The sequence below is a fragment of the Panthera pardus genome, unplaced genomic scaffold (genome assembly GCF_024362965.1).
Source record: "Panthera pardus isolate Hobbes unplaced genomic scaffold, ASM2436296v1 HiC_scaffold_6, whole genome shotgun sequence".
Lineage (NCBI taxonomy): Eukaryota > Metazoa > Chordata > Mammalia > Carnivora > Felidae > Panthera > Panthera pardus.
Window position 1 is genome coordinate 96,776,786 of NW_026526991.1, and position 27,462 is coordinate 96,804,247.

The following is a 27,462-nucleotide window of genomic DNA, read 5'->3' on the forward strand; positions in this document are numbered from 1 at the left end:
GGTGAGGAAGGATCTCAGACTGTGACTAGCACACAGGAGTTACTCTCTGTCAGAGCATCAGGAGGAAAGACCAGATGACAGGAAACTGACAGATTGCCTACAAGAACCTGCTGGAGGACGAATACCCGTGACTTCCTGCAAGACTGCAACTGGCAACCAAGCCATGGCGGCCAAAGGAGAGACAACACCATGACGCCAGGAAGAAGAGCCCTTTCTGCTGCACTGTGTCTCCATTGTCTTTTACTGACAAAAGTCAACTTCATGTGAGATGACCAGAGAGAAAATGGATAGGATCTTCCACCGTTATCTGAGAACAAGGCACTGAGGGTGGATTTGGAGCTGAGAGTACTAAATGAACGGCCCCTTGGGGTTATCATGGAACAACAACAGGGTCGATGTATAAAGCCATTCAGATCGGCCCCACTTCCTCCGAAAATGGAACCAAAGTGTACTCTTTCAATCTGTCTTAGTGTAACACTATCAAAGATTAGATTTATTTCAAGGTAGAGATTGGTTTCTAATCGCTAATAACCAGTGTCCTTTGATACCTTTTCTTATATGTTGTTTTCCTCAACTGGGTTCATATATTTTGGATGAAATTTAATTTTTTTCATTTTTATGTACCCACTTCTGTCAGTCTTTACAGCCATGCTAAAAAACACTGTATTGTCTTTCTCTGTGTGACTTATTTCACCTAGCTTCCAATTTGACAATAAATTTCATTTAAAAAAATAAAAATAAATTAAAAAATAAAAAAGCTCTTTGATGCAAAACATAAAATGTTACATAAGAAAACCAAAAATTAAAATGTACAGATATTTGTGGAGGTCAAATGGCTACTTCTTGCCAGAATTCAAGACAAACGTGAGTAATCAGATAATGATTCACAGATATTCCTACCCTAATTCAATTATAACAGGGAAAGAAATGAAACTCGGTTATTACTTGCAAAATAAATTCATATTTCATATGCATTTATATTTGTGAAGATAGACATATTCTTTGTATTGTCTCTACCTGTTCCCTACACTCTTGTAGAAAAATTATGTGAATATTCAAAAGGAATTGAATATAATTGTTTATGGTAGCTGTAAGTAATCGCTAAAGTTGTGTTTCATACAACCTAAGGTTGCAATGACATTGAAAATTAAGCATTTAATTTTCATTCACCTGTTTGTGGTTTGGTTCTGTTAGGGTTGATCAAGTCTGGGCATTTATGGACTTGACTCCAGACTACATACAGATGCAGCTCAGATCCTGGTATATGATCTTGCATAACAGAGATAGCAACTAGCAGAAATGTGTTTCTTAGTGCCTGGTCTCTGAACTCATAACCTATCACATTCCAACACACATTATAGTGTGAAAACAAGTCACGTGGGCAAACTTATCATTTGTTATCTGTAGACTACACTCTTTTCACAGTGGTCAGAGGGAAGAAATGTAGATTCACTGAAAGTAACCTAATCTACCATTATAGCCATAGGATTTTTTTTTTTTTAATAATACTTCATGAGAGAATAATTTTGTAAAGGATATTGTTTGGAAATAAATTAAAAATTGATACTCTCTTAACTTCCCATTTGGTTTTTTTGTCTTCTGTGCCAAATATCCTTGTAAATCAGTTTTATATAGTGACAGACATGATACTATAGATATTTTCACGGTGGTCTTTGATCAAATAAGTTATAAGCAGAAAATTATAAAGTGAAAGGACATTGGCATTGAAACCGGTCACTTCATGGAATTTCTAAGTGCACACTCCTAGCCCTGGGACTCAGTTACATAACTGCTCTGGCTGTTTTCTCTGCGGAATATATGATGGAAATAGTATCTTATTCATATTTACTTGAAGAGTATTTGAACAGTACCTCTTGACACAAGTATTCACAAGATTTCAGTGGTTTTGGCTTAAGAAATTGATGCTTTTGTGTCATCATCTGTGACATGATGGTCTTAATTGTAGCAACTTCATAGGGCTGTTCTGAGGAATAAATAATAATAAATAATATAATGCCTATGGATCCTTAAAATAAAGCCCAAGCACATGAATTAGTTGCTGTGATCTCTTCATATTTTGCTTTTCCCAATGTCCAATAAAGGCCATTTTTCATAAAACCAAAGCCCTATAACTGTATTCTTCCTTTCACCCAGTGAAACAGCCAGGCATCAGAAATGCTATCTGGCAACCATTTTGATCATATATCAAAGAAATTTGCATTTTAAAAAGTGGAGAAATTCAATGCGCATCATGTGTGGACACTAGAGTAATTTTTTCGGTGTCTGTGTTTCGTGTTTTTTTGAAATCAAGTTGCAATTACTGTCCTTTCCCTTATTGCTCAAGAACCCCAGTCTCCTCACAAAGTGTGTTATTTGGGCATCCGTATTGGCTGTGTCTTTTGGAATTGAAGAATACAAAGGGGATTGTCAATCTGTGACATAATAGCCTGTTTGAATCCTAGATTTGGGGATCCTACAGTGTGCAGGGAGAAGAAGGGACTGAAATGCCCTATCTTCCAATGTTGGAATATCCCATCTACACATATGCATCTGTTTCCATAAAGAATGGAGAAAAGTGAGAGATGCCGCTAAATACATTCTGATGTAGAACACCTCCCATTTTCTTCCCAAGTATATTTTACATTTCTAAATACATACAAAAAGCAGTGTGAAAAAATACTATTATTACCTATACCCATAAGAAGGCATGTGTCACCACTGTCCTGTCTCTCTAGTGAGTGGAAGGTTACAAATGCTGGTGGGATGCACCTGAGGCACAACTAATCAGCAATACCATGACAGAGAAATTGGTATCTTTAGTCCAACACCTCAGGGTAACAAAGCAGAATGAATATGCAATATATTAGAGATCTACAATATTCAAATTGTTGCCTGTGGAGGAGTAACTCAGAGCATATGCATATACATAATTGGGTTTGTACCATTTTTATTGACATCACATGGCACCATGACGAGGAATATTTCGTATGGATTTGTAATCAATTTAGAGTATATGTTATTTAATTTGCCCTGGCTTTAAAAATAGATGCTTAAAATAAATCCATTTTGTGTCATAAAGTCCAAACATAATTCCTCAAAAATTTACTTTGATAAATGAAAGCAGTTTGATTTTTCATAAAAGATAAGATGAGATGCCTTCTGTAAAATGCTAAATTAAGCTTATCTATAAATAATAAAAGACGTTTTATTAAATTGAACAAAACTTGTCCAAGAAAGATATTCAATACCGAAAAACACTCCTGGTTCGTGAATTATGTACCATGTCCTAAAGGACATGAGTCAGTAACGATAAATGGTTATTGTGTTAAAAAATAATTAAAATAACTACATATTATTGAGACCTTGGAACAGTCATATTGAGTTTAAGTGTTTTATATGCATTATATTTTACCTATTTTAATTCCCATTTTAGATTAGCAACCAGATAGCTAGACAGGAATCAACTGTTTATAGTTTTAATGTTTTATTTTAGTGTTTATTGCTTCCAGTAATTATTTATTTTATTTTATTTTATTTTATTTTATTTTATTTTATTATTTTATTGTTTATAATCATTTTTTAAATTTAAATCCAAGTTAGTTAACATATAGTTAATAATGATTTCAGGAATAGAATTGAGGGATTCAACATTTATATATAGCACAAGTGGTCATCCCAACAAGTGCCCTCCTTAATGCCCATTGCCCATCCCCACACCCAACACCCCTGCAAAAACCATCAATTTGTGCTCTGCATTTAAGAGTCTCTTATGGTTTATGTCCCACCTGTTTTTTAGATTATTTTTGCTTCCCTTCCCTCTATGTTCATTTGTTTTCTTCCTTAAACTTCACATATGAGTGAAAGCCTGTGATATTTGTCTTTCTGTGACGGACTTATTTTGCTAAGCATAAGACACTCTACTTCCATCTACATTGTTGCCAATGGCAAGGTTTTATTCTTTGTGATCACCGAATAATATGAATATTCTACTGTATATATATATATGTGTGTGTGTGTGTGTGTGTGTGTGTGTATACACATATATATATGGCACATCTTCATTCATCAGTCGATGGTCATTTGGGCTCTTTTCCATACTTTGGCTATTGAGGATTAACATTACGGCACGAGAGCCCCTAGGAATCAGCACTTCTGTATCCTTTGAATAAATACCTAGTAGTGCAATTGCTGGGTTATAGGGTAGTTCTATTTTTTTATTTTTTGGGTTACCTCCATATTGTTTTCCAGAGTGGCTGCACCAGTTTGCATTCCCACGAGCAGTGCAGAAGAGTTCCTGTTTCTCCACATCCTTGCCAACATCTTTTTTTGACTGTGGTGTGAATTTTAACCATTCTGATAGGTGTGAGGTGCTATCTCATTGTGGTTTTCATTAGTATTTCCCTGATGATGTGTGATGAGCATCATTGCACGTATCTGTTAGCCACCTGGATGTCTTCTTCAGAAAGGTGTCTCTTCATGTCTTTTGCCCATTTCTTCACTGGATTATTTGGGTTTTGGGTGTTGAGTTTGAGAAGTTCTTTATAGATTTTGGACACTAACCCTTTAAGCAATATGTCCTTTGCAAATATCCTCTCCCATTGTGTCAGTTGCCTTTCAGTTTTTCTGATTATGTCCTTTGCTGTACACAAGCTTTTTCTCTTGAGGAAGTCCCAGTGGTTCATTTGTGTTTTGTTTCCCTTGCTTCCCCAGACATGTCAAGTTAGAAGTTGCTGAGGCTCAGATCAAAGAGGATGTTGCCTGTTTTCTCCTCTAGGACTTTGGTTTTCTGTCTCACATTCACATCTTTCATTCATTTTGCGTTTATTTTTGTGTATGCTGTAAGAAAGTGGTCCACGTTCATTCTTATGCATATTTCTGCCCAATTTCCCAACACCATTTGCTAAAGAGACTGTCTTTTTTCCATTGGATAGTCTTTCCTGCTTTGTCAAAGATTAGTTGGCCATATATTTGTAGGTCCATTTCTGCGTGATCTAGTCTGTTCCATTGATATATATGTCTGTTTTGGTGCCAGTGCCATACTGTCTTGATGATTACAGCTTTGTAATACAGCTTGAAGTCTGGGATTGTGATGCCTCCTGCTTTGGTTTTCTTCTTCAGGATTGCTTTGCCTATTTGGGTCTTTTCTGATTCCATGCAAATTTTAGATTGCTTGTTCTACCTCTGTGAAGACTGCTGATGTTACTTTGCTAGGGGTTGCATCGTATTTGGAGATTGCTTTGGCTACTATCAACATTTTAACAATATTTGTTTTTCCAATCCATGAGCATGGAATGTCTTTCCTTTTTGTGTGTGTTTTCTTCAATTTCTTTCATAAGCTTTCTATAGTTTTCCCTATATAGATTTTTCACCTCTTTTGTTAGGCTTATTGCTAGGTATGGTATGGTTTGAGGTGCAATTGTAAATGGGATCGACTCCTTTATTTCTCCTTCTGCTGCTTCATTATTGCTATATGGAAATGCAACTGATTTCTGTACATTGATTTTATATCCTGCCACTTTGCTGAATTCATGGATCAGTTCTAGCAGTTTGTTGGTGGGATTTTTTGGATTCTCACATAAAGGATCATTTCATCTGAGAAGAGTGAAAGTCTATCTTCCTCTTTGCCTATTTGGGTGATTTTTTCTCCTTTTGCTGTCTGATTGCTGAAGCTAGGACTTCCAACACTATAGTGAATGACAGTGGTGACCGTGGACATCGTTGTCATGTTCCTGACCGTAGGGGGAAAGGTCTCAGTTTGTCCCCATTGACGACGATATTAGCTGTGGGTCTTTCACATATGCCCGTTATGATTTTCAGGTATGTCCCTTCTATCCCTATATTTTGAGGGCTTTTATCAAGAATGGGAGCTGCATTTTGTCAAAGGGTTTTTTCTGCATCTATTGGGAGAATCATGCAGTTCTTATCATTTCTTTTCTTAATGTGATGTAAAATATTGATTGACTTGCAGGTATTGAACTAGACCTGCACCCAGGAACCAATCCCAGCTGATCAGGGTAAATAATTCTTTTAATGTATTGTTGGATCCATTTGCTAGTATTTCATTGAGAGTTTTTGCATCCATGTTCACTAGGGAAATTGGTGGGAATTCTTCATTTTGGAGGGGTCTTTGGTTTTGGCATCAAGGTAATGTTGGCCTTGTAGAATGAGTTTGGAAGTTTCCCTTCCATTTCTATTTTTTGGAACAGATTCAAAAGAATAAGGGTTAACTCCTCTTTAATGTTTTGCAGAATTCCCCGGACAACAGCCAGTCCTGGACTCTTATTTGTTGGGAGATTTTTGATTACTGAATCAATTTCCTTCCTGCTTATGGGTGTGTTCAAATTTTTCCTTTCTTCCTGTTTCAGTTTTAGTAGTTTAAATATTTCTAGGCATTTGCCCATTTTTCTAGATTGTCCGAATTGTTTGCATATAATTGCTTATAATATTCTTTTATTATTGTTTGTATTTCTGTGGTGTTGGTGGTAATATCTCCTCTTCCATTTGTGAATTTATTTGGGTTCTTTCCGTGTTTCTTTTTGACAACTGTGGCTATGTGTTTATCAATTTTGTTAATTCTGTTCTTTTTATTTACTTCAATATCATGGATTTCTGCTCTAATCTTTTTATTTCCCCTCTTCCGATGCCTTTGGACTTTATTTGCTGTTCCTTATCCAGCCTTTTTAGGTGTAACTTTAGGTTGTATATTTAAGACCTTTCTTCTTCCTTCAGGAAGGCCTGGATTGTTATGTACTTCCTTCTTATAACCATTGTGGCATCACAGAAGTTTTGGAATATCTTGTTTTCATTTTCATTGTCTTCCATGTACTTTCTAGTTTCCTCTTTAATTTTGTGGATTAAAATTAATCCATATTTTAGTAGGATGTTATTTAATCTCCAAGTATTTATGGTCTTTTCAAAAGTTTTCTTGTGATTAATTTCAAGTTTCATAGAGTTGTGGTCAGAAAATATGCACAGTATGGTATCAATCTTTTTGTACTTGTTGAGGGCTGATTTGTGACCCAGTATGTGATCTATTCTGGAGAATATTCCATGTGCACTCGAGAAGAATGTGCATTCTGCTACTTTAGGATGATGTGTTCTGAATGTATCTGTTAAGTCCATCTGGTCCAGCGTGTCATTCAAAGCCAGTGTTTCCTTGTTGATTTTCTGCTTACATTATTTGTTTATTACTGTAAGATGTGGGTGTTGAAGTCTTCTACTCTTATGGTATTATCGCCAATGAAATTTATGTTTGTAATTAATTGATATATATATTAGGATGCTCACACATTGTAGGAATATGCATTTACAATTGTTAGATCTTCTTGGTGGATAGACCCCTTAATAATGGTTTAATGCCCTTTTACTCTTGTTACAGTCTTTATTTTTAAATCTAGTTTGTCTGATTTAAGTCAGCTACTCCAGGCTTCTTTTGATGACCATTAGCATGATAGATGCTTCTCCAGCCCCTTATTTTAATCTGTAGATGACTTTAGGTCTAAAATGAGTCTCTTGTAAGAAGCATATACCTTGTTTTCTTATCCATTCTGATACCCTATGTCTTGTCATTGGAGCATTTAGTCCTATTCTACTTAGAGTGAGTACTGAAAGATATGAATTTAGTCCCATTATGTTCCTTCTAGAGTTGATGTTGCTGGTGGTGTTCTCTGGTCCTTTCTAGTCTTTGTTGCTTTTGGTCTTTTTTGTTTTGTTTTGTCTTTTCTCCACTGAAAGAGTCCCGCTTAAAATTTCATGCAGGGTTTGTTTACTTGTCATATTATTCTTTTATTTTTTGTGTCTCTGGGAAACTCTTTATCACTCCTTCTATTCTGAATGACAGTCTTGCTGGATAAAGAAGTCTTGACTGCATATTTTTCTGATTCAGCACGTTGAATATATCCTTCCAGGTCTGCAACGTTTATGTGGATATGTCAGCTGCAAACTTGATGTGTCTTCTCTTATAGAGTAAGGACTTTTTCCTCTTGCTGCTTTCACAATTCTTTCCTTGTTGGTGTTTTTGGTGAATTTTACTAAGATATGCCTTGCTGATGGTCAGTTTTTGTAGAATCTAATGGGAGGTCTCTGTGCTTCCTGGATTTTGACATCTGTGTCCTTCCCAGAGTAGGAAGTGTTCTGGTATTTTGCTCAACTAAACTTTCTGCCCTTTTCTCTCTCTCTTCATCTTTTGGAACTCCTCTGTTTTGGATGTTATTCTTTTCTACTAAGTCACTGAGCTCTCCAAGTCTTGTATCCTGCTCATTGCCTTTGTTCTCTATTTTTTCTGCTTCATTATTCTCCATAATTTTATCTTCTATGTCACTGATTCGTTTCACTGCCTTACGCAGCCTTGCCATCGTGGCATGCATTTTGAATCGCGGTTGTAGCATTTTTACTAACAGCCTGACTAGGTTTTATTTCTATCTCTGTATAAAGGATTCTCAGATGTCTTCTATGCTTTTATAACCCCAGCTAGTATTCACGTTATCGTGGTTCTTAATTCTAGTTCAGACATCTTACTTTTGTGTGTGTTGACTAAGTCTGTGACTGTCATATCTTCCTGTTCTCGCTTTTGGTGTTAAGTTCTTTGTTTTGCCATTTTGAAGGAAGAAAAAAATTAAGAAAATAAAAAAGTAAAATTAAAAATTGAAAATAAAACAAAAAATCAATAAAGGAAGCTAGATCCTAGAAGCGTTTTGATCTGCATGTTGAAAAAAATCTCGGTACAATAGAGAGGAAAAGGAAAGGAAAGCAGAAAAAGTAAGAAAAAAATTTAGAAATTAAAAATATATCTAATAAAGTAGAATAAAATAAAATACAAAAATGATCTAAAATAGGAACTTAAAAAATAAAAAAACAAGTTAAAAATAAAACTATTTATTTTCTGTATCCAATAAAAAGAAAGAAAATTAAGGGGGGGTGGGAATTTAAGATATAACAGAAGCAACGAAAATGAGCAAATAAGTGAACCAGCAAACAGAATGAAACCCGAATGAAGTGGCATCCAGTTTCCCCTAGAACTGAAATGATGAAGCCTCCTCTATTTCATGCACTAAGCAGGTGGAGTGACTTGTGCTGGTCTTCTGAGAGGTGTGCTTGGAGGGCACAGTTGGGCTGGGCTTGATGTAATGGCTCCATTCTCCACTGGGTGGCAGTGCTTAGGTTACTGGGGTGGATCAGTGTGGCACCCATGTGCATGTGTGGGAGTGGTGGAAATGGCTTCACCCAGTGTCCTAGTCTTTGGCACAGGGACTTGTGCTCTCACTGCCCCGCTAGCAAGCACCCCTCTTGGCTGCAGTCCTGTGCCCACTCTACACCTCTACCCTGTCCATGTCTAAGCTGTCCACCTTCCAGGTGAAATCTCTCTCCAGAGTTTTATCTCAGACAAGGTTGTGTTTCAGAACCCCACGTTTCAGAGACCCCTTGCTTCAATCTTCACTGACTCTCGGTGTGTGTGTGTGGGGGGGTGTTGCTAAACAATGGCCAGGTGCCAGCTTGCCTCAGAAAATGTTCATGTGATTGCACAGTGGCAGAGTTTCAGGGATTATGGGAACTCACAACACACAGCTAGCTCCAGGTTTTTGTTGCACTCGGGCATCTTTGTCCCAGTACTAGCAAATGTAGCTGCTCTCATGGTCCGCTGGGACCTGTGCCCTCTGTGAAGCTATATAGCCAATACCAACTGCACTCCAAGCAGGGGAACAGCTTCTCTCTGTAGAGCACATAGACCGTTCAGACAGCACTGCCTGCTCCTGGGGATTCGCCCCACTTCCTCACCAGAGCACCATCAGGCTCTGAGCTCTGAAACGACAGACTCTGCTCTACTGTTTATAGGAACTTGGCAGTATTGACTACCTCTCCTTTCCCCCTGTCAGTGGTTTTGGGGGACAGATTTCTTGTTTAGTCCCCTACGAGTATTTTCACTCTTTCTGTCTCTTTTTTCCAGCTACTTTCAGGGGGGAGTGCTTTTCTTGCAGGATCCCAATGCACCACATTCTCCCCCTTTCTTTCTCTTTGTCTTCCCTCCATGAAATGGCTCCTTACTCTCTTCATCTTTTCTCCCCTCAGTTCACCTCTCTGAGCTGCATAACCGCCGACTTCTGTGCCTCAGGTTATGCAGGTTGTTGCTACACTCCTCAGATCAACTTCCTAGGTGTTCTAAATGGTCTGGTGCTTCTCTAGCTGCATTTCAGGGATGAGACAAAATTAGCGTCTCCATGCGATTCCAACACCTTAACTCCTCCCACCCATGAAGTAACTTTTAAAAGGTGATACTTGTCAATTTGAGAGCCAGGAGTAATTACAGAGTTGATGGACTGCAGACCTCATTGACTGAAGTATGAAATTTCATTTATGTGATTCGTTACCATTCCTCTAGAACTAAAGCTACTCTCACTGCCTTTGAAATCATAGATCTTTCTAGAAATTTGCTCCAAGTGTGTTCTTCCATAAATGATTTACACTTTTATTTATCATTTTATACTTTCATATTTTGCCATGAAATCAATTGCCATTTTCAGATGTTAAATAACTGCTTTTTAAAATTATGGGTTTTGTTGTTGTTGTTGTTTGTTTGTTTTCACCATTGTTCATGCTTTGGATAAGTTTAGTGTGTGACATAATGTTTTGCAACATATAAATTAGTCCTTTTAAAATTCAACAAACCTCAGAATTCCACAATTTTCAAGATAAAATATCACTTGATAGCATTGTATTACCTTTTAGTAAAGAAATCTAAATCCCCAAAGAAGAGTCACTTATTACAGGAAATTCCTATATGTGCTAAAACTAGTATTTCCTAGTCTTACAGCACTCTATTTTTAACCAATAATGAATTTTCAATCGTCACAAAAAATGGTGCAACAGTATTTCTCTAATACAGCCTTTAATTTAATCTGGCTATTCTAATAGTGTTGCAAGGTGTCCCTGGAATCTGACTTTACAGTAATGAGGTCAGTATTATTCTTGAATTCTTTTCTTCTTCACTTATGTATTGTTTACACTTTCCCAACCATCACTACAGTGTCAAACATTGTGTCATTGTAAAACCCTGTTATTCTGTCACGAAATACTTATTTAAGCTCTAAGGGAAGTGGAGCAAGATTTTACATTGTTCCACTTCAAATGAGCAGTATCCCTCACCCTGCACCCCACCCAGTGTCACTGTACTAGCAATGCACATGACACACACTCTTGATCAAGACCTTCAGGGCAGGTCCATTCAGCACTGTGCCTGACACTACTCAGCTGCAGAGACGAATAACCCAAGACTAACCTGGGCAGAACTCAGTCAGGTTAAGGAGTCACAAAGGTGGCGAGTGAAACCTGAGAACATTAATACATCCATTTCAATAACTGAGCAGGAAATGGCCCATGCGGAATTCAATCTTCAAGTTGCTTCTCAGGAGCTTCAAGGGATTGACAAGAACTGTCTCTGCAAAGGTAAAACATTTAATACAGACAGGTATATCTGTTCCGGGATGTGAAGTTGGGGTGCAGGGTTGTAGGGAAAGAGTAGGAAATGATCTCATGTAGTTTTCATTTGTGAGGATCAGAACTGGAAGGTGGAATATAGTAGTGTCCTTGAAGTCTGGGGACTCACTTTGTTCCGGTGTTACAATCCACACTGTTTGCCAACCTGTCATGGAGTAGTATGTTGACTGCCAATGCAATGGTATATTCTAAGTGAAGATTACAATGGTAGATATAGGTTTGGTGTCCGAGTTTGTACATTTGATTCCCTGAAGGTTGTTGCTTCTCTTGTTTGTAAATTTCCTAAATGATTATTTCCATGCATCTTTTGTCAGTGTTTTCATTTCTCTTGTGTCCAGGGAGGTACATTGCTGAGGTTCTGGGAATCATCTGCCTTGTCTTGATGTCCACTGTGGTAAAAATAAACGTTATTCCCTGTAAGTCACTGTTTGAATGACTATTGGGGAGTTTTTAACGTTAATATCATCAGTCCTTGAAATATTATATAACATATGGAATTTTATTATCTCATTTTAATGGACACATGCTCTAAATGTGGAATAGTTATTCTGAATTTATCTAAAGTAAAAATACCACACAATGTTTAAGGGAGTATTAAACACTTTTCAGAATTTTTATAACTTCAAGACAAGTTATTTGAGAGACTTTATTGATAGATACAAATGAATTCTTGAGATTGGTTAAACCAAATACTGTAAGAGATGGTGAAGTTTGGTTCATTAAGCTTTTGAATTATGTTCCTCCCTATTGTTCATTATTTTATTTAATTTTTACTGGTGAAATCAATTTTATTGCAGCGTTTTCCAATTCTAAATAATATACCAAATTTCAAACTAAGAAACTCAAATTATTCTGATGCACTTAATTTAATGTTATGTTTCTTGAAGATTATTTTAATGTTCAAGCTACTGAAGGACCAGAGCACAACCAAACCTCCCTGGAAACAAAGATCCAGAAAGGTACAACATCCCTTGCAAAATTCTGTTATTAGTTTAGTGTCTATCTAGCTCTATCTCCAAGTAGGCAAAGATGATAACAGATTCTTTTGGAAAAAGTGAATTGGAAAATCGCTTAATGAACTTTCAGAATTAAGGATTCTAGGAGAGTATAACTTCTTAGGCAACAATATGAAGAAATACTCATTTAAAATCACCGCACCCATTGTTAACAATTGCCTCACATGTTCTCCTCCTATAACATGGTAAAAGATAAATCATTCCATAAAGATGGTTGTGTTCAGTGATTCTCAGGACATGTAGAGTTGGACATTTTTGTGGTTCCTTTATATGGGCATATAAATTAGGGGATGAAAGCCTGACTCTTCTCTGAGAGTGCGTGTGTGTGTTTTGCTTTAATTTTACCAGCTCGTGAGGGTATATGAATATGTTATGTACACATATGTGTATCCATATACAGTCTGCAAATTTTCATTTTGTAATTCTCTAAGCTTTTTGGATAATATCTCATAATCTCTCTCCAGCGTGTCTCTGTTGTCATTGTCTGAAAGAGTGGTTTACGTATTCCAACAATTGCTATTACATTAGCACTGAGGGAAAATCATGGAAGGAGAGTTTGACGTCCTGTGCTTCTAAGAACTCTAACCTGCTCTACTATGATGATGAAGAGGACAAGGTAAGTTTTCAGATGTTTGCAGATCTATTAAAAGCTTGTGAATGACTATTATGCTTGTAGAGTTCATCCATAGTGACATATGTATTTGTAGTTTATTTTAAAGTCTTTAGTACTCCACATGTTGACTCTATGACAATTATTTATATTCTTATACCTTGAATGTACATTTGATAATTTCCAATTCTTACTTTTCATAGACACCTGTGTCTCTAGAAATGCTCTTTTTCCTGAAACAAACTTTACATTTAATTTGACAACATATCAAGGAAATTAGGCATTTGTGCAAATTGATTACAAAATGTGTAGAATTACACAAATACCAATCACATCATGGGACAGAAGTTTACAGCCTTTACCAGTCCTGCCCATTTTCATTTTATGAGATATTTCTGCCTATTTGGGGGCTTTATATCAATGGAATCATTCAGTTTGCATTTTTATGTGTGTCTGCTTTCTCTGTCAGATGCTATCTGTAATGCATCTATATTAACACATTTGTCTATAGTTTGAAATTTCACTACTCTCTTATATTGATATGACAGTTTCAAAACCATTCTCAGTAATTTAGTTCCTTTTTATTATGTGGGTATTATGAATAATTGTGTTATGAAAAGTCTTTCTTATATCCTCCTCCACGTATCATATTTATAATCCTTTATTATATATAACTACATCTTACAGAGCATATTTATGTAATATAAATGTTATGGTTTTCATATTAAAATAGTAACCTATAAATACAACATAATTATATTTATGTTTAATTGTAATACACTTCCCTGTAAGAGTTAGTATGAAATTGCACAGTCATTGACATGTGGAAATTTCAATATATTAAATTTTCCCTACATTTTTTATTGTATTGTGTAATATCCATTGTACCATCTAGTCTTTTGATCCAAATCTCAGTAGTCTCAGTAAAGGTAATTAATAAATTCTGATGGTTATACACAGTACCATTTTTCTGGGTTGTAAATCTTAAGGCCATTCTCTTTTGTGAGAAAGAGAAGTACTGGGCTGTGTCTCTTGCCCGTTTCTCCAGGATGGTGCCTTTTTTTCACATCTTAGAAGCCTTTGTCATATTGTAGATATGAGCTCTTTCTCGAGTTTTTAAGATGAAAATATTTGTGACATGCATTTTTACTCTCATAATGGAGTCTTTTAATTACCAGAATTGTATTTATTTATTTTTTCATATAATTTATTGTCAAGTTGGCTAACATACATTGTATAGAGTTTGCCCTTGGTTTTGGGGGTAGATTCCCGTGATTGATTGCTTACATACAACCCCCCAGTGCTCATCCTAGCAAGTGCCTTCCTCAATACCTTAAGCTGCATAGTTTCTTTGTCTGGTCAATCTTCTTTTCTTTTCTTTTTCCCCACCTCCTTCTTTATTTCCCTTTCTCTCCCTCTGGAATGATCAGAATTTTAATGTTACCATAGTCCTACTTAGCACTTGGTGTGTTACAATCATTACTATGGACCTATTTCAGAAGTTAGTGATAGTTCATGAGTATTATGTCCTATATAATTTTCCTGGACTCACCTTTTTCTTTATTTCTTTGTCTTTTAACTTTTCATTATGTTTATGATCCAGTTAGAATTTATTTTTTGTGATGCTATATTTCTGATGCTGTGAGATAAAAGTGAAGGTTATACTTTTCTACATCATTACCTCTGTGACAGAGCATCATTTAGAGCAAAGTAGGTCTCATCTTCATAAATAACTTTATATACATGAAGTTCTATATGTACATATATGCTCTAATCTCCTTTATATACAAAATATGGATATTACATATCTTCATATAGATAATTACATATTCGCAGGTCACTGTCTATACAGTCTGTCACAACCCACAGCAGTTGGAGTAAAATGTAGGGACTTACTTGCCTTTATGGCCCCTTACCGTGTCCCAATTATACTGTGTCCTCATATTTCTCTACTTACTTTGAGAATCACATGGAATTTATAATTTTGCTCCAACTGATAGTTTTGCTTCAAATATCAAACAATTTAGAGAACACAGTGAAGGAAAGTCCATTATACCTATGAGAGTTTTATTCTTTCTTTTGTTCTTTCTTCCTGATGATTCAAGATGCCTTCTTTTGCCGTTTCTTCTCTTTAGGAGTTCCTTCAGAGTGGGTCTGGTGGTGATACATTTTCTCAATTTTCTTCATCGAAGAATGTCTTGATTTCCCCTGCATGCCTGTTGATTTTTTTTTTGGTGGATAGTCAATGGGTTTTATTATTTTTTATCAAAAAACAATGTTTTGTTTTTGTTTTTGTGTTTGTTTTGTTTTGTTTTGTTTTTAGAATCAAGCAGTTAGTGTCTACAACTTTTCTGTCTTGCTAGCAGCCATTTTTGTGTTATTTTGACTGGAAAGAAAAAACATTGTGGAGACTTGGGTGTGTACCTTTTGGTGTCTGTGGTTTGCTAGGCTCTCTGACACCAGTCTATGTGAGGTAGAGGGAAATTCCGTGGAGCTCATCACCATGTCATTCCTTGGGTCTCCAGGGCTCGGACCTGTCAGCTTTCTCATTACCTTTCTGAATATTGTGTCATCTTATGTATAATGCCCAGGGACTGTAGCTGCGTTGGTGGGAGGAATAGGGAAAAGTCTAACCACTCCTTCTTTCCAGAACAGGAATCTTGTCTGTGGTGGTTTTATTTTGAATGCTCCTAAAGTTAGTAGTGTTCAGCATCGTTTCCTGTACTCACTTGCCATCTATACATGGTGTTTGGTGAAGTATCTACTGAAAATTTTTGCTAATAATTTTACTTTTTTTCATTGTATTTTGAGCATTCTTTATGTACCCTGGTGGCAAGTCTTTTATTAGATGTTTGCTTTGTAAATGTTTCTTCACAAGTTTATGACTTTTCTTCAAAGAGCAGATATTATCTTGATGAACTACATTTCATCAATTCTTCTTTTATGGATTATGCTTTTGACATTCTGTCTAAAAAATCTCTCACCAACTGTAGGTCATGCGTTTTTTATAAAACATTTGAACTTTTTTATGTGTGATCAATTTTGAGCACTTTAATGTAGTATAAAGTCATTAATCATTAATCATATTTGATAGCCCATTGTTTCCAGAACATTTGTTGAAAACACTCTACTTTCTCCACTGAATGACTTTGCATTTTGGTGGAATTGTGCATTTTGTATTGTGTGGGTACAAATGTTGCCTTTCTCATCTGTTTAATTAACGTCCTTACGTATTTTTATGTCTGTCTTGTACTTGAAAGATCATCTTTGTTGTTTAAATGTTTATTAATTTATTTTGAGAGAGTGAGAATGCAGGCAGAGGTGGGGCAGAGAGAGAAAGAGAGAGGCAGAGAATCCCAAGTAGGGTCCATGGTGTCAGCACAGAGCCTGACTTAGGGCTCCATCTCAGGAACCATGAGCAGTAATCAAGACTAAGAGGCATAAACGACTGATCTACCCAGGTGCCCGCAAAATTGTCCTTTTTAAACGGTGAATTTATTCAAGTTCATTTTCAGAGTTATGCTACCTATTCAGGATCGTTGCATGGATGTTTCCTTTTCATGTCTATCTTTCTAGACGTTTTATTTAATGTTTATTTATTTATTTATTTATTTATTTTGTGTGAGAGAAAAAGTGCATGGGAGAGGGTCAGAGAGAGAGAGAGAGATGGAGACAGAAAAACTTCCCAGCAGGTTCTGCTCTGTCAGTGCAGAACCCAATGTGGAGCTCAAACTCACAAACCCTGATATCATGACCTGAGCCCGAATCAAGAGTTGGACACTCAACCAATGAACTGCCCAGGCACCCCGTTAGATAGGTTTTTGAAAAATAAAAAGAAATATTAGTTTTATCATTTACCTTCTGTATCATGGAAATCACATGAATTGATCCTCTTTGCTAATGTGATAAGTGAAGATTATTTATGGCATTTCAAATGTAAATACAAATGGCACTACTTCAATAAATCTACTTATCCTTGTCCTGATATGTAATTTCCTTCTCTTTTTAGTATTCCCATCAAAATGTATATGACACATATTTTATTAGCCTCCTTTTCTGACCTTACAATGATTTCTTTTTGCTTTTTAACCTGGCATTACATTCTTCTTTATTCATAAACATCTAAATACTTTCTAAATGAGTGTGAAAAGTTTTCTGAATTACAGACAAAATTGCATTAGAAATTTTATTAAAAAAATTTTTTTTTAACATTTATTTATTTTTGAGACAGAGAGAGACAGAGCATGAACAGGGGAGGGGCAGAGAGAGAGGGAGACACAGAATTGGAAGCAGGTTCCAGGCTCTGAGCTGTCAGCACAGAGCCCGGTGGGTGGGTGAGGGGGAGGGGAAGGGGGTCTCAAGCTCACTTACCACGAGATCGCGACCTGAGCCTAAGTTGAACGCTTAACAGACTGAGCCAAACAGGCGCCCCCTGTATTAGAAATTTTAAGACACATCTGAGATTTTTTTTTTCTAGTTCCTTTGATTCACATGTTGTATTTGGTAGGATTTTTTCCAATGTTCTGTCTAGTTTTAAATATATTCGCATTTCTTCATGATATTGTCCTCTGATACTTTTACTGTGGTACAAGGCACATACAGATGGGTCACATGGTACACGTGCCAACAGGTGGCCGAGTTTTCAGTGTCACCACTACATGGAATGAGAAAATGAATATTACCAACACTGCAAAATGCCCCTATCAACTTCTTGTCTGCCTTTTAAAAACACTTTATAGAAATGGAATCAGAGAGTGTGCATATTTTATTTTTTAGCATTTTCAGGCGGAGCCAAACTTGTGTGGTTCATCCATATGTAGCTGCATGAAATTGTCAATGGTCCACATCTCTTTGTGTTCTGTTGTCCGATTGTCCTATGTTGTATTCACCCGTTCTATTGTGGATGCTCTTGGATATTTGGGTGTTGCTCATTTGGGGCTGCTTTGAGTTATTCTACTATACATCCTTCACAATCAGCTTTTAGCTAAATGTATGTGTGTCATTTCTTCCTTCTATAACCTTACCTGACTCCTGTCTTATTGCTGCTTGAGAGGGAAGCAATTGAGATCATGCATTGATAACATTCTTCCTTTGTGTGTGATTGACAAAGGTACCCATTGTCTGTAAACACTACTTTAGCTTCATCCTAAAAGTTTTGATGTATTCTCAGTTTATTATCATCCAGTACAAGGTATTTCTCTCATCCAGTACAAGATACTTTCCCAGATTTCATCTTTGAACTGTACATGTTTCAGAAGTCTCTCACTTTCCACATGTTAGGAAATATCCCAGATTTGTTTCCATTGTTTCTTCTCATTTGTTTCCTTGTCTTCAGAGGAAATACTTTGAATATTTCCATGCTTCCATCCTTAAACTTTTTGATCCCTATGGATGACCTAGAACACTTTCTATATATGTCAGTTATGTGAAGCTGGTTCCACTATTTTGACAGTCTTCCATAGTCCTCCTGCTTTTGTGACAAGCTGATCTTACTTACTGAAGGAAGACATTTCAGTCTTCATCTATACTCATTGAATTGTTTATTTACCCTTCTAATTCTGTCAGTTTCTATTTCCTGTGTTTAAGGGTTCTGTTCTTAGGTAAATAATGTATGTTTATAATTGTTTGATCTTCCTCTTATATTGACAGGCTTAACATTTGGAAATGTTTCTTGTACTTTCTATTAATATTTCTTGTTTTAACAGCTGCTTTGATATTAGAACAGCCATTTCTGCTCACATCTTTGCTTACTGTTAGTAGGGTCTACTTTTTGTTATCCCTTTATTTTCACCTATTTGTGTCTTTTAGTCTACAGTGTGTCTGTTACAGACAGCGTATAAGTGGGTATTAGTCTTTTATTCAGGATGACACTTTCTATCTTATAATTGGAATATTTATTTAATTCACATGAGTATAATTACTGGGATATTTGGATTTGGGTATCCCATTTGCTCTTTATTCTATACTTATGTCTTATTTGCCTCTTCCACATTACCTCCTATCTTTTGTATTAAACACATGCTACATTAGTGTTGCATTTTACTTCCTCTATTGTTGTCTTTAGTATATTCTTAAGTTATTTCCTTAGCAATCGTTGTAGGTATTACAAATCTATCTTTTGTTTGTTTTTATGGAGATGGTATTGGCATCTAACATTGCATACATTTAATGCTGACAATATGTTCATTTGATAAATTTATGTTTTGCCATATGATTATTATGGCCATGTTAGATAATACCTTTTCATGTCACATATTTATCATTTTTTGTATGTGTTGAGAGAAGCTAAGAATTCGTCTTAGCAACTTTGAAGTTTATAATACAGCAATGATGTCTGTAATCACTATGTTATACATTACACCTCCAAAAATTATCTACTAGCTGTAAATATGTATTCTTTTTTTTTTTAATTTCAATGTTTATTTTTTGAGAAAGGGGGAGAGAGACAGACATGATCGGTGGAGGAGCAGAGAGAGAGGGAGACACAGGACCTGAAGCAGGCTCTAGGCTCTAACCTGTCAACACAGAACTCGACGTGGGGCTCACACTCAGAAACCATGAGATCATGACCTGAACTGAAGTCAGACGCTTAACCGACTAAACCACCCAGGAGTCCCGTAAATTTGTGGTCTTAAACATCTTCACAAACCCCCAACCCACAGTCCCTGATAAACACATTCTAATCTTTGTTTTTACCGGTTCAGTCTATTAGAATTCATGCGAAAGACAATGCAATATTTATCTATTTCTGTGTGATTTTCGTCCCTTATCATAATGCCTTCAAGGTCCATCCATCTGTTATAAATGGCAAGATTTCTTTCTTTCTCCTGGTTAAATAATATTTCAGTGTGAAATATTTCAGTTGTGAGATGATCCTTTTTGGGGTCTGGTATGGCAAGCTGACCTCAGAGCCTTCATAGCAGTATTGGATCTGTTGCCCAAGATCAGGCACAGATGGAACTACCAAAGCAACCGGCTTTTGGTGCATAGGTTCATTTGCTGTGGCTGTGGCGCTGGGGTCTTGGTTGGAGACACGTGTAGATATTCCATGCAAACTGTATCTGTGTCTCAGGGGCTCACCATTGTGACTCTGGCTAGCAGAGGAATGTAGCAAGTACAGAGGCCCTGGATGACAAAATTCATTGGTGACTGGGGCCATGGGCAGTGTGTGGTAGTAGCATATGCTGGGGATGGGGAGTCCAAGTTTCCACTCTGTCCCAAGTGGCAGTTCCAAGATAGCAGCAGCATGATCCAGTGGTGACTCGTGAAAGCCATGTGTCAGGACCCAGGGATCTGGACACAGACCTCTAGATTCTTGGTCTCTAATGACGACTAAGGTTTTAGTGTGGAAGCTGAAAGTGTGTCTGGGAATGTAGCGGTATAGCAGCAGCAATGGGGATTCAGAGCCCTACAGTTGGACCGGAGAGAAGAGACTCAAGGCAGTGGTAACTTGGCCTACCAATGAAAGGTCAGAGCCTTGAGCTACCATAGGTGGAGAAAAGTCTTCAGGTGTTAGCCATGGCAGTTCAGAGTCTAAGCCTGGGAGGTTTTGGGTTTCCAAATAGCAAGAGCATCCTTTGCAATGAAGACACAGGGTATTAAATGGAACATGGTGAGTGGGGCTCAAGGCAGCAAATATCTGCACCCATAGTGGCAGTTAAGGCACACCTTAGGATCTGGAGTCAGGTCTCAGGAAACAGCCCCAGTAATGTGACACAATGCCCTAAACTGGGACCAAGAGTGGGCAAAATCAGATGTAGTTCTAGTCTTGTATACATGACGTGCTATGGCCACCAATCCCTAAGAGCAGAATTGGAGCCCTTGAAGGCAAGTCTCATCATAGCAACACCTCCAGCCTCTGGGAGGAGGTGTAGAGGGCACACTCTGGGCTGTTCCAACAACTGGGATTAGAATGGATAGGCCCCTTCTGTTGCAAAAGCTGCAGACATCCCCATAGTTGAAGCTTAGTGGGTTCTCCTGCTCCCCTTCTTTCCATGAGGTGACTCTCCATGAGGGGATTCCTCCAGGTGCCAAGTGGCTCTCAGCTGCAGGGTTGGGTGATGCAGGCCAAATGCTTCCTTTGCTTTCCATGGGACCATCCTGGATTTTTGATCGGCACCAGATTTTTGGTGTTTCTTTCTTGTCTAGAGCTTTCCCTGAGCCGTTTTTAGTTTGAAGGTGTTTAGTTACTGTTCTGACTGATTTTGTGGGCAGATGAGCATTATGACCTCCTAGTCTCCATCTTGCTCATGGCACTCTTTACACGTATACAATTAACTGATTGTCATCTACGCCCCATGAATCCTGACTAATTTCCACTAAAGTATATTAAATTAGCACTAAAAAGCTCCTTTCCACCACCTATTATAGGTATGCCTCAACTTTCCAAAAATTTGGATTATCTCACTTTGCTTCTCTGAAAGCCCTACACCAATACCAGTTTTTGCTGAACAACAGAAATCTGAAGGGGATTTTTGTGTTTAGGACAAAAGGCGAAAAGTGAAAATTGTGTTCAGGGCTAGTTTTACTGTGTAGTGTCAGCTCACACCCCAAGCAGCAAGATTCGTCCTGTCAAGTTCATTTCTCAGAAACTATATACTCTGTGTATCAGTATCAAGCATAGGTTTGAACTGTATTTTTGAGTGTGCTTCATCTCAATTATTTTGTGTATCCACTCACAAGGCGTGTCTTGAGGTGTCAGAAAAGCCTAAGGAGGTTATATGTGTTATGGGTTTTGGGGGGTGGTTGCTTTTTATATCAGGAAATGTCAATCATTTTTCCATGTAAATCAATGTTGTTTGCTTTTTCACTTTACACCATTTCAGCTTCGGAAAGTTTTCATAGGAACAATCTGCTTTCAGAGAGAACGGGAAATCCATTCTTCTACCCACGTTGTAATGAAGCCAGCTAGCACTGGTTACTGAACACCAGTTATTAATAAACGTACCTTCTCTGCTTTCATGATTTCACATTAGAGACCTGAAATGAGGAATTCGTGGTGACTGCAACACAAATATTAGTAACTGCTAAAATATATAAGGCATATGGTATACATCCGACCATACAGTGTTATAAGAATGGCCTTGATAATCTTCTTTCTCAACATAATTCAGAGAGAAAAATACACAGGTTTTGAAATTTACTGACACATCTATCGTTTCTGCTGATCTCTATTCCTTCTTGTGGGTATGCATTACCATCTATCAGTTACTTTTAGCTTGAAGAACATTTCTGAAAGGCAGGTGTACTAAGAAAAATTGTTAAGTTTTGTGTTTGATGCGGGGTCTTTATGCATCTTTTCTTTCTGAAAGACAGCTTTGCTGAATTATAATTCTTGTTTGACAGGTCTTTTTGCTTTGTTTTCTTTTGTTTTGGGTTTTTATGTGTGTGTGCAGGGAGTTGGTTTTGTTGTTGTTGTTTTGTTTTTTTAAGTATTTTCTTGGTGAAACTTATCTATTAATCATATTGTTATTTTCCTAAATATACTGAGTTGTTTTTCTCTTTCTCTTGCTATGATCACCTATTTTTGTTGGCTTGCCTTTCATTTTATTCTTAAGCTGTTGCAAACAAAACACAACAAAACAACATTTACCACATTACCCATGTTAAAAAAATAGACTACTTTGTTAGAGAAGTTTTAGTTTCATAGCAAAACTCAGACATAGCACAGAGGTTTTCTGCATTCCCCTACTGTCTGTGTGTTAATGCACAAGCAGTTCGTAGACTCTCTCATTTTCAAAATCCCTCAGTGGGTGGTTCACTTGCTACAACTGATAAACCTGTACTGACACCTCTTTATCACCCAAAGTCCATAGTTGACTTTCAGGTACTCTTGATGTTGTGTATTTTAAAAGTTTGCAAAAATATATAAGGACACGTGTGGAGTTATACACAATAGTTTCCTGTCCTTCAAAATGCTCTGTGCTCCACTTATCCATCCTTCCTTCCCCCTAAACCCTGTCAACCACTGATTTCTTTACTGTATCCATAATTTTGTTTTTTTCCAGATGGTCATATAGTGGGAATCATACAGTCTCACATCTTACATTGCATTTCACTAGATCATGCATCTTAACCAACGTAAGCACACATGTTAGGAGTGTTAACTATCACATTGTTGCCCAAAAGATATCTAGAAATTTCACCTTGTAAAACTGGAACTCAACTCACTGAACAATAATTCCCCTTCTCCTCTTTCCCCTCAACCCTGAGCAATCACTATTCTACTTGCTCTATCACTTTTACTACTTTGGATACTTCATATAAGTGGAATCATGCAGTTTTATTTTTTACTTCGTATGTATGACTGGCTTATTTCACTTAGCATAATGTCCTGGAGTTTAATCCATACTGTAGTAGGTGATAGGATTTCCTTCATTTTACAGCTGAATAATACTAGAGTGTTATGTATATATGTATACTACGCTTTCTTTCTCCATTCATCCCTTAGTGGACATTTGGGTGGCTTCTGCCCCATGGCTCTAATGAATAATGCTGCAGTGAGCATGGGTGTATATATATCTTTGAGATCTTGCTTTCAAATCTTTTAGATAGTTTCCTACATGTGGGATTCCTGATTCATGATGTGGTAATTGTATCTTCAATTCTTGAGGAAACTCCATACATGTCTTCATAACGGCTGACTGATTTACATTCCCAACAACCGTGTGTGAGTCTCCTCCTTTTCGACCTCCTCACTGACACACTTTTAAGAAATGTTTATTTATTTATTTTGAGAGAGAGATAGAGAGAGAGAGCAAGCAGGGGAGGTGCCGAAGGAGGGAGAGAGAGAGCATCTGAAAGCAGATCCACGCCATCAACAAAAGCCCGATGCAGGGCTAAACCCACAAACTGTGAGATCATGACCTCAACCAAAACCAAGATTCGGACTTTACCAACTGAGCCACCCAGGTGCCCCGACACATTTGTGTGTGTGTGTGTGTGTGTGTGTGTGTGTGTGTTCCATCCATCATAATGAGTATAAGGTGATAACTCATCGTGAATTTGATTTGCATTTCTCTGCTCATTAGCGATATTGAGCATCTTTTCATATGATTTTTCACCATTTGTATATATTCTTTAGAACTTTGTGTATTTCATTTCTTTGCCCATTTTTAAATTGTGTTTCTGGTGTTTGCTGTAGTCATTACCGACTTGTAGATTCCTTATGTATTTTAGATATGATTCCCTTGTTTGATATATGATTTACAAGTGTTTTTTTCCACTCTGTATTTTCATTGCTGATCATGCCGTTTAATGCACAGAAATGTTTCAGGTTGATATTGCCCACTTATCTACAATGGACTTTTCCTCTGTGTTCTGTGGTTTTGGTGGCAGAGCCAAGAAATCATTGCCAAATACAATGCTGTTTAATATCCCCCCTTCTTTCTCTGAGGAACTTTATAGTTTTACATCTTACATTTATGTCTTTAGTTCATTTGGAGTTAATTTTAGTATACAGTGTAAATGTAAACATCCAACTTCATTCTTCTGCATATGGGTAGTCAGTTTCCAAACACCCTTTGTAAAAGGTCCATTGTTTCCCTATTGAATCGTTCTGGCATCCTTATCAAACCTGATTAGACTGATTATACCTGCGTTTGTGTCTGGATATTTTTAAGGGATTGTTTCCATGGGGCGTTTAGGGTATGTGTCTTTCTTTTCCTTCATCTTGCTGCTTGTATCCCGTTCCAGTCGGACCTAGTGTACAGGGCAGGGGTATGGATTCTGTGGTAGATAATGTGGCGTAAGGCTGATGGAGGTGAAGACGTGTCACCCATTCCTGATTTTCACACTGACTTAAGTCACTTCACAATCCACTCTGTTCCCACAAGACTGTTTCTTGGTCTGTATTTGCCAGTGTTCTTTGGTCATTTCATTATGATGTCATGAGATGTGGATTTGTACGTGCTCATTCTCTTAGCAGTTGCTACATCTCTGGTGTCTATAAATATTTTAAATGATATTAGTAAGCTGTTCATTCGTCTTGCCTTAAGATTACATCCTGTTTTTTCTTTTCTGCCTCTGTTCTTCTCATATTCTACTTAGGCCAAAACTGGCTTTCCTGACACTGTTTTGAAAGTCTCTGAATTCTGTAAATTCTTCTCTTTTTTCTGTCTCATCCTAAGATACAAATAAATTTGGTTACTCCTCCAATTTCATCAGTTCTTTTCTATCGCATCCCAGATTTTCTGTAGAGAAAATTTTGTGAATTTTCCATTTCAGGTATGTATTTGTTCACTCAGATTCTCTGTGATTTCTTCATATACTTTTATTTCTCTATTGATATTTCCTACTTGCTAAATTGCTGCCATCACATGCTCCTGTAATTATTTCAACTAAGTTTTCTGTATAGTTTACATATCATTATAAGTAGGACTTTCCAATGTTTTTTTCTAATATGTGCAACAATTACCCCATCAGAAGTTTCTATTGACATATGCTTTCCCTTCTTTGGAAGACATTATCCAATTTCTCTCACATTTTTAAACTTTCTATTTAGACACTTTTTAAAAATAGTTTTGTAAATATGCATTCTGTTTCATTTTTCCTAGATTTACTATGTTTTTTTTGTTGTAAAAACTTTATGGCAGCATCTTCTCCACTGAAGTCTGTTTGCTGATAGTTTTCTTCAAATTTTCAGTGTTCTTATTGCTTACTGTTATGACCTTGTGACTTTGAAGCCTTCATGTTAATTACTAGGTTTTTTTTTTGTTTTTTTGTTTTTTTTTTTAAGAAAGGATGTGTTCAAACACTGCAGGTCACTACGGCTTCGCGTTCTGCAGTGTGACCTCAGTGCCTGCGTGTGAATGCGGGAGGAGACTGTTCAGACCTTTACTCTCAATTCCCAAGTCTCCTTGTGCTCTTACTTTCTCCTGGGTTCCTCTTGGTCTCCTCTCCATGTGTGTCTATTTTTTCCATAAGCTAAGAGTGTTGGAGAGCTAATGTCAACTCCTCTGTTATATTCTCACTTCCAGTGTCTTTCCATTATATTTATGGGGGTCACAGTGCTTGAAACAAACACTGCAAACTCCGACCAGGACAAGTATGGGTTTTCTTCATTTCTGAGCGAAATCAGCACTTGGAGCTGAAACATGGATGGGTGCCCGTCCCCATCCCCAGTGCTGATCAGGTCTCCCCCTGTGGCGCCAGCACCCTTACTCTTTGCAGTTTCTCCCAGTTGTAACAGCTTCAGTCTTCTTATCACTGAGCCAGGGGTGGGCAGGTGGGGAGATACGGGAGCATCCTAGGCAAGAAGATGACAAATGTGCTTCTGACTTGAATCTCCAGGATTTTTTCTAATGTACATATTTCATAAGTTATTAATTTGTGATCCATTTTGTAAACTCTGAAATTGTTTTCACGGTCAGTTTGTCCTCTTCACTTAGTCCTACTTAGATAATTTTATACTTTCGTGTCCACTGTGTAACATTATAAATTGAAGGTGTCTACAAAGGAAGAAAGGATGAACTTTTATGTGTTATTACAGAATTCAAATGAGTATAAGAGCTTGTATTTGACTCCCAATAATTTTATTTTCTCATAGTTTTCGTTGAATTTACTCCGTGCTCCTACATGGATTAGAGGCTCCCAGGGAAGCCATCATAGTTCATCTGTGCAGCCAAAAGCCTTAACATTTTCTTCCGAAGTGTAAGTCCCATGACAACTTTTTATTTTATGCCTCACAAGAATTGTTCTTAGAAACAAAAACAGCAATGTGTGAACAATCAGAAAAACACAGTAGTTGAAGGTTTTCCAGAGAAAAATGGTATGGGAAATCTTGAGATGGACATATATCAGCATGAGTCAAAATGGATGGTTTATTCATCAAAATACTGTGGTACATAGTAAGAGATATAAGTAATCTTATGGTAAGATTAATGAGATTTAATTCTCTGTATTTCAGGTTGTCAGTATCTTCAGAGATCCACAAGAATTGTCCATATATCGATTTTCGTACAAAAAAAATTTATTTTGCACCGTGCTCATTTAGAAGACGATATGTTTGTAAGCACCAGGCATTTTAGTTACCTCATTTTGGTAGAATGCAGTTTCACCATTGATAAGGAATCCATCACTCATTACTTCAATAGCCATACAATTGTTTTCGTTGCACATTTTGAAGATAATGTTTTTTAGTGTAATTTTCGATTCACAACAAAACTAAGAGGAAGTTCCAGAGAACCCTCTATTGCCCCTGTCTGCACACGTGCATGGGGTCTTCCATTATCACCATCATTCACTGGAATGTTTCATTTTTTATCAAGGATGAATCCGTATCAATGCATCTATATCACCCAAAGTCCAACGTGTACCTGAGGCTTCATCCTTTGGGGTATAGAACTT

The 27,462-nt window shown here is 37.1% G+C and overlaps 1 protein-coding gene across 1 annotated transcript; it reads left to right on the plus strand.

Moving 5' to 3' along the window:
• Positions 1–375: 375 nt before the first annotated feature.
• Positions 376–27,462, plus strand: LOC128775001 (NKG2-A/NKG2-B type II integral membrane protein-like). The gene is made up of 9 exons (XM_053895350.1): positions 376–448; positions 5,670–5,817; positions 6,249–6,331; positions 11,245–11,439; positions 11,829–11,906; positions 12,396–12,449; positions 12,971–13,122; positions 26,663–26,766; positions 27,023–27,462. The coding sequence occupies exons 1-9, from the start codon at positions 376–378 to the stop codon at positions 27,141–27,143; spliced, it is 1,008 nt and encodes a 335-aa protein (XP_053751325.1). The 3' UTR covers positions 27,144–27,462.

Excerpts from the sequence above, each read along its gene's own strand:
- LOC128775001 (XM_053895350.1), top strand. The coding sequence starts at position 376 with ATGGAACAACAACAGGGTCGATGTATAAAGCCATTCAGATCGGCCCCA. Across the intron at positions 12,450-12,970 it reads GGAAACAAAGATCCAGAAAG|CGTGTCTCTGTTGTCATTGT; the intron begins GTACAACATCCC and ends ATCTCTCTCCAG. Across the intron at positions 26,767-27,022 it reads TTAACATTTTCTTCCGAAGT|GTTGTCAGTATCTTCAGAGA; the intron begins GTAAGTCCCATG and ends TCTGTATTTCAG.